Below are 12,645 nucleotides of genomic sequence, written 5' to 3'. Positions count from 1 at the left end.
AGAAGAGGCCAACCCCCACCTCACCACAACTTCCTTTCAGGGATTTGTAGAGAGTGATAAGGTCTCCCCTGAGCCTCCTCTTCTCCAGACTGAACAATCCTTGTTCCCTTAGCTGCTCCCCATAAGACTCTTCGCAGCTCTGAACTGAACACAGTATTTGAGGTATGGCCTCATCGGAACTGAATACAGGAACGATCACTTTCCTGCTGGCTCATGTTCAGCTGAGTGTTGACCATTACCCCTTGGTCTTTTTCAGCCCCTCTGCCACAGAGTTGTGACCAAAGTGCAGAACCTGACACTTGGTCTTGCTGGACTTCATCCGATTGACCTCAGACCATCGATCCAACATGTCCAGGTTTCTCTTTAGGGCCGTCATACCCTCATGCTAATCAGTACTTCTCCCCAGCTTGCTGACATCTGTGAACTTACCGAGGGTGCACTTTATTCTCTCATCTGGATCATCAATAAGGATATTAAATAGGATCGGCCTTAATACCAACCTTCTGGGAATACCACTCATGACTGATCACCACCTGGATAGATTCCATTCACTACCACTCCATTCATCACTACTCTCTGGGCCTGACACTCCAGCCAGCTCTTTAACCAGCAAAGAGTGTATCTGTCCAAGCCATGGGCTGCCAGCTTCTCCAGGAGAATGCTGTGGGAGACAGTGTTAAAGTCTTCTTTGAGGTCTAGGTTGGGCAGGTCACCTGGTCAGAGAAAGAAATGAAGGTGTTCAAGCAGGACCTGCCTTTCATGAACCCATGCTGGCTGGGCCTGATCCCCTGGTTGCCATACCTGCTCTGAGGTCACACTCAAGATATTCATAAATGCCCTCCAGCTTTAGATCTTTGAAAATACTTCAAATGCACAACTTGATATGGATGGTCATCTCTGTCCTCTGAAATCAAATCTGTTTGGGGATGAGACAGTCTTAGTAAAGGATATGTCCGTTATTATACAGAATATGAAATGTGGCAGGGGTGGTTAGGAATGTAACTATGGTAACATTTTTTTCAGTCTAGCAAAGCAAAATCTACCACTCGGTAGAAACCCATTGTCAAATAAAACATGGTTTGCTAGTGTATCATTTACTGCATGAGGACTAACATAGTTAAACACGGTATTTTTATACCTGTGCAAATGTCTCACAAATTGATGTGGCAGGATTGAAATCTTTGTTTTCTTTGCTCGTGATGCAATAGTTTGAGAGAGCCCTTTTTCTTCATCTGGATATCTTTATGAAATCTTGTTTTGGTTCAGTGATAGTCTGTGAAAGCTTTCTAGTAGCTCAGAAAGGAGCAAATTGTGTAATTCAGCATTTTTGTCTTTCTCAATAATAGTTTATTCACTGTTGGCTGCTACTATGTTTATGGAACAGATGGAGATTAATTTTTTTGAGATCTAACCTGGAGTGAACCCATTGTTATAAAGTCTCTTTACTTTTCCTTTCTTCCATCAGATGGTGATTGCTGAGAATTTCACAGTTTTCAGTGGACATTTTTGGGCATTTGTTGGACTATCAGGACTATCTTTCTGCCCTTATCAATGTTCTCTCCCCAGCCCAATTTTCTTCTCCCATCTTTGTAATCATAGTGAGCCATTCCTACGTAGTTTCATTACTGAATGCTCTGTGTGTGTGTAGTTGTCTGTCTACAACTTTGCTCTGCAGTGCTACATGTGTTGTTATGTGTGTGACTCCATTCAGTTGCTGCATAGTTTCTCCCTGAGCTCGTGTGCCTGCAGCACTGTGGAGTCATCTATGGGCTCTGTGAATACCTGCTTGGCTTCTGCCCAATGCTGGCAGCCCTGCTGTCAGATGCAACAGGCTGTGCAGCCACCCTCACATCTGACTCCCTTTTTGCACAGGTATTATTTTGTGAGGCTGCTGCTGCTTTCAGTCTGGCATCCTCCTCCAGCACTGCTTTTTCCTCCCACAGGGAATTTCTCTCTAGGGTGTTGACTGAGGCAAGGCACAGAGATCTGTGGCTGATTTATCCAGTAAGCTTGTTGCTACAGAGTAGGTGAAAGGGTTGTGTGAACAGGGAGCTTCTACTTGGGTGAGATTTCTCTTTAGTGCTTTGAAAATCTGACGTGCTCATTATAAACTGCCTTCATGGAGGAATTCCTTCTGACAAATTCTGGGTCGATATTTTTTGCTCCATCATATAATCATTCCTAGCTTATCATGTGTTAATAGTGGAGTCCAGTTGCCAGATATTTTGTTGTCCTCTTCAGGCTTCCCCACATTGCCCTTTGGTCTTTCCTACCCTGGACAGACTCATAAGCACTTTAATTTTGATCCTATTGACTGCTTTCTTCCTGAACTGACCCTTCAGAGCATTTTTTTATGATTGCTTTTTAGAAATATTGCTTCCTATGGAATTGTTTTCCCCACAGAGAAAGTACCAGAAATGATGCAAAGTAGTCTTTATTGTATCTCTATTTTATCTACAATACGTCTTTAGTGTATCTCATTTATCATATAGAAATAGGACCCCTATTGGTAAACTTATGTTATGTGCATATCACATCTGAAATAATTAAATCAGTGACTTTTTTGTAGTCCTGCCCATGTGCTCTCCTGCACTTATCCTATGGTATACATAACTTTCAATAAGGTTGTAACTAAACTACTGATTGCTATACTGAGCTTTTCTTGATAAGAGTGGTTTTCAAATGGGTACAGCAGAGCTAGAACTTGTCTATCTAATGTATAGCCATACTATGACTTTGCTTACAGTTATTTATGTAGGGAATATTGCATTATATACAATAGCAATCACTTTATTTTAGTTTTTAAGAGTGTAGCATATCCAAGTCACTGTGACCTTTGTAGATGTGCCAAGCCTATAAAATATTGCATAAATAAGTTTATAGTAAAAATGCCATAGAATTAAGTAAACAGGAAAAGATTATATGCATTAAAAGAAGAGTGCAGATGCAGCTTCCTCGAGCATTCAGTACTCGCATGAACTCTGCATTAAATGTCACTGTAGTAAAGGCAGTATCAAATTTCCTTGGTACAGAAGCTGCCCCCAGTCAGCAATTGCTCGATTCTTTTTGTTTCTCTTGCTGCATATTAATGTGTTTAGCTTGTACTAAAATTAGATAGGAAACCTTATTTTCTGAGATTTCTCATGCATAATTGTCCAAGCATTTTCATCCTATGACATTTTCACTTTAACTCTTGCTTGCTTTTTTACAATGTGTAAGCATGTTGTAGTGTGTGGAGAAACTCTCCACTGTACATAAACTGTTTACAGTAAGGCTTCACAAATACCACATGAATCCCTGCTGCCTTTGGAAATACTCTAAGGGAGAAGCATTTCTAACTCTAATAATAGGTTGGGATTATGGATTAAAAGCAGGGGGGAAGTAGCTTTGTGCAGTGTAACCTAACAAGTGTGCTAAGAATCAATTTTTGGCAAGAAAACTCCCAGTTTGCCCTCTCTCCCTGAAGTTGACCTGGTGGATGAAATAGTAGATGTGTGTATGATTCTAGGCATGCCTTCTCCGAAGATCAACATTTGTACACACTTTAGTCACCTTTTATACGCAGTGCTATTGACATTAACCAGAGAGGCCAGTCTGACAGCGCTGTACTTTAACACCCGCTAAAGAGTTGCTCTGCTCTACTTGCATGTTTTATCTAAAGAGACTCAACACTGAAACCACACAGTGTAATTGTTTTCAGCCTACAAGAGTTCTCTTCAACGTACAATATCATGTGGGACAGCTGAGTGTCCTACTGAAATCAACGTATCTTCAATAGCTAATTCAATTACTGCTCTATATTTTTTAATGCTTCTGGAAACACTGGGTAGAGTTCTGTAATTTAACAATATATACCATCTAAATCTGCTTCCATTTGCACAACTATAAAATACCCTTAATACTACTCTTGTAATTAGGTTTGTATGATGTAAACAAGTCTAAGTTTGAGCAGAACTGAGGCCACCAGCCACACAAAAAAAATTGTAGACTTTCTCAAATGAAGCTCAGTGAGAAAGAGAGGAAACCAATAAATATGGTAATAAAATAATTCATTTTCCAATTAAATTTAAAAAAACAAAGAAAAGAAAAGAAGATAGTGCTCTTTTTTTTTTTTTTTTTTTTTTTTTTTTTTTTTTTTAGAAGTGAAATTGCGCAATTGCTCAGGTGCCTGGTCTTATTTCCATTACAGTGTATGCCTGGATGACTTTAAGAGTTGATTGAGGCCAATGGTGAGTTAGGCCCTGTCAGCATGAGTACACCTTGGACAAAGAACATTTGTTAATTGATTCATGAAACACTTAGAATACTGTATCTTTACTGACATAGTGTGAGGTTTATTTCTAATTTATATAGCATTGCAAAATATAGTAATAGTAATATAATAATTAATAGTAATATAATATATAATATATTATATATTATATAGTAATTACTTCATCATAAATTATATTTTGATGCTGATGAAGAATATTCTGCACCTTTGACCATCCCTTTTAGTTTTGCTGAAGGTCATATTCACATTTTGCAACTGTGGTTGCACTTGAAGAGGTTTCCATGTGTCTAGAAACATGACACTAAAACATGGAGCTTAATGATATTTATGCTATAATTTTAATTTGATTTAAACAATATACATGCCATTTTATCCACATGCTCACATGAGGCAGATGTTGCTGGTATGGCACTAGAGGTGGAACCTTCCAACCATTATTCCATTTTGTTGCCATGTGACAGATGGCAGCAGCGGGGCAATCTGACAAAATGGCATATGAAATGGAAGTGTGTATGAAGAAAAGGTGTAGAATTGAATTCACTGAATTCACCCATTGGCATTCACCAATTCTTGCTGAACATTTATGGACACCATACAGATGTAAGCACGGTGAGGTGGTGGGTGGTGTATTTAAGCAGTGGTGACAGTGACGGTGGATCACCTCAGCTGGTGCAGATTTTTAGGAACATGGCATGCAAGCTCTTGTTCATTAGTGGTGAAAATACAGAGCTAATCACGGTGACTGCATTGAAAAAGGGTGTTTTGTGGCTGAGAATTTGCTCTATCAAATAGTGTTATTGTGCTTTTCTTATCTGCTGTAGTTTCCATAGAAATAAACAGGAGGCATTACTTTCAGGGAGACATATGTTTGTTTATATATATATGTGTATATATATAAATCTTCTTTCTTTTGATTGTTGTTTTGGTTTGGCTTATGTAACATTATTATTATACTTAACTGATTATTACCAGTATTTCAAAATTACTTAAGTTTGTTTTCTGATTATAGATGAAATTACTATCTCAATTGGAAGACCAGATAATGAATCCAAGAAATATATTGTTGTGGCCCTATCTTTTATTGAACTACTGAGGCTGACAATAAAAGGTGATGGGAATTCTTACTGACAGTTTCAAGAAAGTTAACAATTTCAAGCCATTTCCCAGAACTATCTTACATTATCTTACATTAATATAATACTGTTACAGTATTAATCCTCCTTTTTATGATATATATTTCTTTTAACCTATGGGAATACTTTAAATTCTGAAATATTTTAAGTAGGGATGGAAATATATTTCTATCATATCAATGAACACTGTTGGTAGCCACCACAGCCTCTACAGAAACACTGAGGAAACTTAAGGTACCATCTTTCCCTCACTGTGGTCCCTAACAAGTCTAGATGAGGAATTTGTGCTATATCTATACTGTCTCTTCCTTATCTGAATAAAACTAAGCCTTGTATATTATTAACATAGGATTTAGCAAGAGGACGAAAGTATTTTGAATCCTACTTTATGTAATAATCTCAAAAAAGTTTTGGTTTCAAATAGTGCAGCATGGCATCCAACTTGAAAATTGTGCTATTTTGTTCCTTTGGAGATGGCAAATCATTTCATCCATTTCATGAGGTTTTCTATATCAGCACTTCTAGTAATTTGTGTCATACTCCCACTGCACTACTAGTTAATATCATTGGACTCTTGTCATAAAACAAAATGAAACAAAACAACAGAAACATGAAAATGAGCTATTATCTTGGGTGTAATAAATCTCCTTGCTTTCTTGTCAAATGCTTCACTGAAATGTTTATTTTAATCTGTATGTGTATTCTAGAATATGGTTGCTTTTTCCGGTATCCAAAACTGTGAGACACAACTTGTGACTAATTTCTTGATTTGAAAATGTTCAGGAACATCACTCTCCATAGCTATGTTGCTTTTGTTAGACATGTTTTCTGAGTTTAAAAGTTGTGATAGAGGTAGTCTTGCGATGAGGAATTTGGCTATGGATGACAAACGGGAATGGAAGTAATTGGAGGGAAGCATGACAGAGAACGCATTTCCATGTCTTGCAAAGCTCAGTATGACACTTTTCTCCATCTGTTCCCTTCTGAGAAAAACACCTTTGAAATGAAACTGGTTAGGCTGTTCTGCTCCTATTAGGAGCAGAAAGAAACAAGGTATTTGTAAACCATATTGCTAGTCAACAATGACTTACGCTGGACCTATATGTCTCCAATTGAACTGGACAAAAGATAGAGAGGTTCTGTGCATGACCAGCAGCCATTAGTGTAAAAAGCTGAAGTCTCTTGCCTGCATTAGAAGAGGTGGCAAGTGGTTATTTGTGTGTAAAAAATCCACATTTTCATCTGCTTTCCCTTATCGCTGTGACTGTATTATCTATGTCTTTGTAGTCTAGTGACAGAACACATTTGTATGAGAGCCACAAAGAGAAACCTTAAGGAATTAGTCTTTTTTTAATTTTTTTTTCAGTCTTATGCTTAATCATAGGGAGGAAAAAGAAAGTTGTCATTAAGTTGATCTTTACAGAACAGGAGATAACTGAAATTTGTATAGTGTGTGACTTTGAAGAAATTGTATAAAGCATTTCCTTAGCAAATGGAAAAAAAGGATACTTAAAAACTACTGTATGGATTTTTACACTTTTTGTTATAGAAATGTGAGTCACGTTTGTATCTGTACTGAATGAATGGAATAATTTGCTACACTTTTTTTATCATTATCCATAATGTTTAATACTCTTGTATTAAACAAAAGTAAAGAAGCTAGAACTAAACAGTAGGAGTTATCAATGTGAACTTTACTATGCAAAATTAATAAATAGTGTCTACTAATATGAGATTGGAATTTAAATTAAAGTGGCATGGGGTTTACTTATAGCTTCTGATACTTGAACAATTCAGTAAGGGAAATCCTGAACTCTTGTATTTATAATTAATATCATTATTAAAAATGAAGTGCCCACTATTTAAAGACAGTAATACTATTAATACTAACCTTGATTGCTGGAGAGCTGCCAGCTTGTCATCATCCTGCAGAAATATATCGTACTTGAACTGAGAAAGCATGCTGTTGTCCCTCCCTCTCCATATTCCCACAAACTAGAACAGTATTATGTTAGCATGAGTTGTGCTGAGCCGGATCCAATCTGGAATTAAGAATGCTCCAGGGCATTTTTAATAATCTGTCATTCATTTGAACTCTAACCTTCTTTAATTCACAGAATCTGGTAACGCAGATGTATGCTTCAGCCCCATACATTTCTTTTTCTTTCTTTATCTTGGTGTGAAACTGATGTTGTTGTGTGGGCATGGGACTTGGAAATGTGATGTGGTACACGTAGAAGGTGTTCATTTAAAATAGACTCAACATTTAGAAAGAATTGTAACAGTTTGGTTTCCTGGTTTTCTACCAATCTGAAATGTAAAGTTAAATTCTGGTACTGATTTTATTAAAATTCTTGAAGTACGGACATCAGTTAGGCTTTTTGAAAGCCATAATGGCAGCCCCGCTGTGCTCAGTGGGCAGCAGGGCTGAGGTGCTGCAGGTAATGCCGGCTGGCATAGGCAGCCCTGCGCCAGCACTGACACAGCTGGCTCAGGGACAGCGCAGCACCAGGAGGCACTGAAGGGCTACTTGGATTTCCAAATATTCTACTGATATGCAACAATGGAATTGAGACACTTCTCTGTGTAAATAAACACCTAAAAACACCTTTCTATTATTTTTTCTCTAGATGCTGTGCACCTAAATGTGCTTGAAATGAAATGTGCTACAGCATTTTGCTGTAGATCCAAAAGCTAAAATTTTGCTCTAGTAGTACTGGATTTGTCTCCATTCCATGCAGTAGGACTAGGAGATTGTAAATCAACATCTTGATTTTAATCTCAAAGATGATATAGTTACATTGTTTTAATCATTCTAGCACTGATATCAAGTAAGAGAATAGTGCTCATATTAAGGATTTGGAGAAAAAACCTGAAAATTTGAATATGAAAACTTCTTGGGTCAAATTGAAGAAGTGAAGAACTAGCTGGCAAATATTGTGCTGGAAGTATAAATGAAAATATAAATTTCAAATCTGCATATGTTAATGATTTGTGGTTTGAAGAAGTTTCCATATTCAGATTTCCAGTTTTTTTCTCTCAAACTTTGACCTCTTTTTTTCTAATAGTACATTTATTAGTATATGATTGATATACCTTAACAAATCCAAAGCTTTGTTTTTTTCTGAAGCCTTTAATTTCCTTAAATGGTTTAAAATATGGGGGTCTGTTTTAGTACAGTCTTGCTCCTCCTCAGACTCTGTGGCATGGTTTGCACTCCTTGCACTCATTTACAACATTTACAAACTTAACTGTTTGAATGGGAGGTTGAACATCACTAATTTCAGTGCTATGGGCAATTCTGATACTGCCTTCATCAAACACAACATCTTAGATACTAAAGGGTATCAGATGTGTCCTAGAACTGCATTGATTACAGTGTTTATAAAGACAAAGATGCAGCTGGTGTAGCAGAGGTAGGTAATTGAATGTATAACCTTCAAAAATAGCATGAGTCCTGCTCACTGTAATTTGGTAGGGACTAGATTATAAATTTTGCTTTATTGAACTTGTTATATGGGAGGCAAGCAAAACGAGTGTTTAGCTTGAACAAAAAAAGTGGTTCATAAACACTAATTGCACTCTATTAGACTTTAGATAACAAACAACAATCAAGCATGAATCTGGGGGGAAAACATCTTACTTTCTCTGTAGGCAAGCTGATAACATAACCACAGCTGAATTTTTTCTGCTTTCAGACAGGTGTCGTATATAAGCTTTGTTATTTAAATAATGTGATAGAATATAGCATGCACTTTTTTACCTAAAAATTTTGTTTTCTGAAAGCAGGAAGTTTTTCTGAGTTCCTGCAAGTAATTTACCCTAAATCCAGTTGACATTTACCAATGCAAACCCTAACATTTACCTTAATTTTTTTTTTTATTCCTTACTTCAGAGATTCTCAGTTGTCTTGGGAAAAGTAGCCTGGTGGGTATTAGGGCAATAACATGCATTGTTATTGCCTGAATTGTAATCAGAATCATAGAATAATTTGGGTTACAGGGCACCAGTGGAGGCAACAGATTCTAAAACTCTGCTCAAAGCAGGGACAACTTTAGAGCTGGATCCAATTCCCTAAGTTTGTTCAGTCCAAATTTGAAAACACCCAATATGTGAAGAATCTACAGCTTCTCTGAGCAACCTGTTCCTGTGCTAAAGTGCGTGCACTTTTTGCTGAAAAATGTATGGATGGTCATGAAGAGCTTTATGTTGAAATATATCACTGTTATCGGCATCTAAAATTTCTGAAATTACTATTGTGATGAATTATCACTTCCCTGAACTACAATAATGTAAATGGTGCAGAAAATATTTGTAAATTGTGCCTGTATGTGACAGTGGCTCAGGTTAAATACATTGCTGGCAGTCTGTGTTAGTGCTGATTTGTATAAATCTTACTTGTTAGTAGGTGGATTCATAGAAATCTTACTTTTTTTTTTAGTGTTTTGTTTGTTTTTCAAACAGGAATGGATATGAGCAGCCTCTTAGTTAAAGTAATTCCTTTTGTGTGTGGATATATTCTTATATTTACATATTTCTAAGATTTACTTATTATAAAGAATATGGAGCTTAAAAGTTTCTCTTTCTTTTAGGTAGAAGAACTGATGAATGCATTGGAAAAGACTAGACAAGAACTAGATTCTACCAAAGCCCGTCTTGCCTCAACACAGCAATCTTTGGCTGAGAAGGAAGCACATCTAGCTAACCTAAGAATAGAGCGGAGAAAACAACTTGAAGAAATCCTAGAAATGAAGTAAGTACTATTGCTTTCTCAAATTTCTAGAGAAAATAATTTTTAAAAAAAATTTTAAAATTTTTTTAAAAATTTAAATAAAAAAAATCCTCAAAAGAGTGTTTTTCTTGCTGTTTGAATCTATGATCTTCTAATGGTAAGACTGAAGTACCTTTGAGAATACAAAAAAGAGTGTTCATTTTGTAATTCATTACATTACTTAACAGTTGACATGAGAAGAATTTTTGAATGCTACCATTTGTTACATGCAATTAAAATATCAGTGCAGCGTAACTTCCATGAAAAATGGAGTATTTAAGGCCTCATCTTTCAGTGAGAAATTTATATTGGAGTTTTTTTTAGTATCATGCAAGGAAAAGGGTTTATCAACTTTGTTGATGGTGCAAAAATGATTGAATTGAATTAGTTAAAAAAACCCCACAAAACAAACACCTATCAGTGTAAACACTATCACAATATATTATAAGCATACAGAACTGTCAAAGGAAGACAGAGCTGTAATTAAATCTATCTTCCTATGCATGGTAAAGGAAAATGTCTATAATTAAGGCATTATAAGGCTCTAGCATGATCTTTGAAGTTAGTATTTGCAGAAAAAGAGTGAAGTTGCTATGGCTCAGAAAAGCTGGTATGTTAACAGTCAACAAATAAAATGCACTGTTATAATTCCCAAACTGTTTTGTTGGGGGAAAAACAAGAAAACAAAAAACATTTGAGGTATGTGTAGCTTTATCTAGGTAGTTGTGGCTATTGTGACATTTCACATGAAGGCAAATCATCAGAAAAAAAAATATTTTAATAACGCTGTAAAAAGGGCAAGGTGAAAGATGGCCACATATGCTTCCTACAATTTTATAAAAGCAGATTTTAAGAATGGCTGCCATCTAATATAGGTACAGAAACACTGTTATGTTACAGTGAATGTTTCCAGGAAATCAAAATAACTTCTGCTTTTTATTTTAATGAGGTGCATATAAATTGGTAATACATGTGATTTATAGTATTATGTGATATATTGAATATTATATACATTCAGATATTTCATTGCAGTACTTCAATTTTTGAAATTGCTTACTGAATAAGTGCACAAACTTTATAAAACTGCTATAATACATTATACTACATAAGGTCTTAAATGATTCTTTTGAACATGATACTCTCAAGAACAGATTGCAGATGCTAGCTATGACCTAGACACCCAATGACAGAATAATTAAAATTTTGTTTTGTAGTAACTTAGTACAGTAGAGTTCCTTCATCTAGCTTCTCTCTGATATTTTAAGATAATTAATTAATTGGGAGAATTGGCTGTAACTTTTATTTATCACTTAATTATTTGATATGGAGTGATTACGGTTCTTGGCTGCTAGCTTCCAGTTAAATAGGCATGAACTGTGTTTAAAAGCATTCATGATGATTTCGTATGCTTATATTATGTTTAAGTTCCAAACATAACTCTGCATTCTGGGTCCATCTGGCTGACATTGCCAAGATCCATCTTAATTTACAGACTACAATCGGTTGTCAGTTTTAGGTAATTTCTCCAGTTGTCATTACATGCCCCCAATATAAATTCATTTATTTAAGGAAGTTTAGAGTAAAACTGGGTAGGAGCTTAATCTTGTTCATTATCTGCCTAGTCTTTTTGAACTTGGAACTAGATAAGTACTACTTAACGAAATGTAGTTGGATGGAAGGAGATAAATATGAAGTTAGTCTTACCTTGATGCCAGTATGTAAAAATCTGAGATTTATTCTGAGGAGTTTCAAAGTGTTAAAATTTGGAGAAGGATTTTCATGTACTGTTGCTTTCTAAATGAGAGACTTTTTTTTTTTTTTCCCAAATGTCTATAAAAATATTACTCTATTAGTTCTGGAGGAAATATTTTTGTTATGGTCGTATTTTTGGGGCAGTGTATAACTCATACTGACATTAATGGAAGTTACGGATTCATGTTAACAGCAAAACACGCCATGTGTTCAAATCCATCATAATGCCTAATTGTCTTAATGCTTTATGCTCTTTCTGAGCATAATAAAATCAATGAGCTTATTTCGTAATAACTGAGAGTGTTTTAAAAAACCTTCTGCATGTATAGTGTGACAGAAGCCATTTTGATTTTTTTTTAAATGTTTAGCATTCACAAAAAGGTTTCAATTGGCTTGAAATTAGAAACTGACAGTTAAAAAGGTGTTTCTGCTTTTGCTTTCTGAAAGTTTGCAGTAAGGAGCAGAAGCTACTGAGAACTTCCGGAGGGTTTCTTAGAAATGCTCATTCATTTGTTTCTTACATTAATTTGATGACCTTTCAGTGACTTAGTTCCATCTAACAAACATGACATTTAGCAGTCCATGACTAGTGCATTAATTTACAGAAAATTGAACTTCGCATTTTGACTTGAAGGCTAGTGAATTCTTAACTTTTGAGATCCAACTGTTAATTACTGAGCATGTCCTTTAGTAGTCAACTCAATACACTGAAGTTT

General features: G+C 35.8%; 1 protein-coding gene across 14 annotated transcripts in view; it reads left to right on the top strand.

Annotated features, from left to right (window-relative positions):
- The window catches only part of ERC2 (ELKS/RAB6-interacting/CAST family member 2), a 426,293-nt gene that overhangs the window by 213,970 nt on the left and 199,678 nt on the right, over nt 1–12,645 (top strand). For all 14 annotated transcript variants that reach the window (XR_003077468.3, XR_003077467.3, XR_003077466.3 and 11 more), the window contains one exon: nt 9,999–10,159. Coding sequence is in view for 2 of the 14 variants with exons in the window: in XM_040646769.2 (XP_040502703.1) it covers nt 9,999–10,159 (161 nt within the window). In the remaining 12 variants the exon portion in view is untranslated. The remainder of the gene's footprint in view (nt 1–9,998; nt 10,160–12,645) is intronic.

The sequence above is a fragment of the Gallus gallus genome, chromosome 12 (genome assembly GCF_016699485.2).
Source record: "Gallus gallus isolate bGalGal1 chromosome 12, bGalGal1.mat.broiler.GRCg7b, whole genome shotgun sequence".
NCBI lineage: Eukaryota > Metazoa > Chordata > Aves > Galliformes > Phasianidae > Gallus > Gallus gallus.
This window is presented reverse-complemented; position numbering and strand designations above follow the sequence as displayed.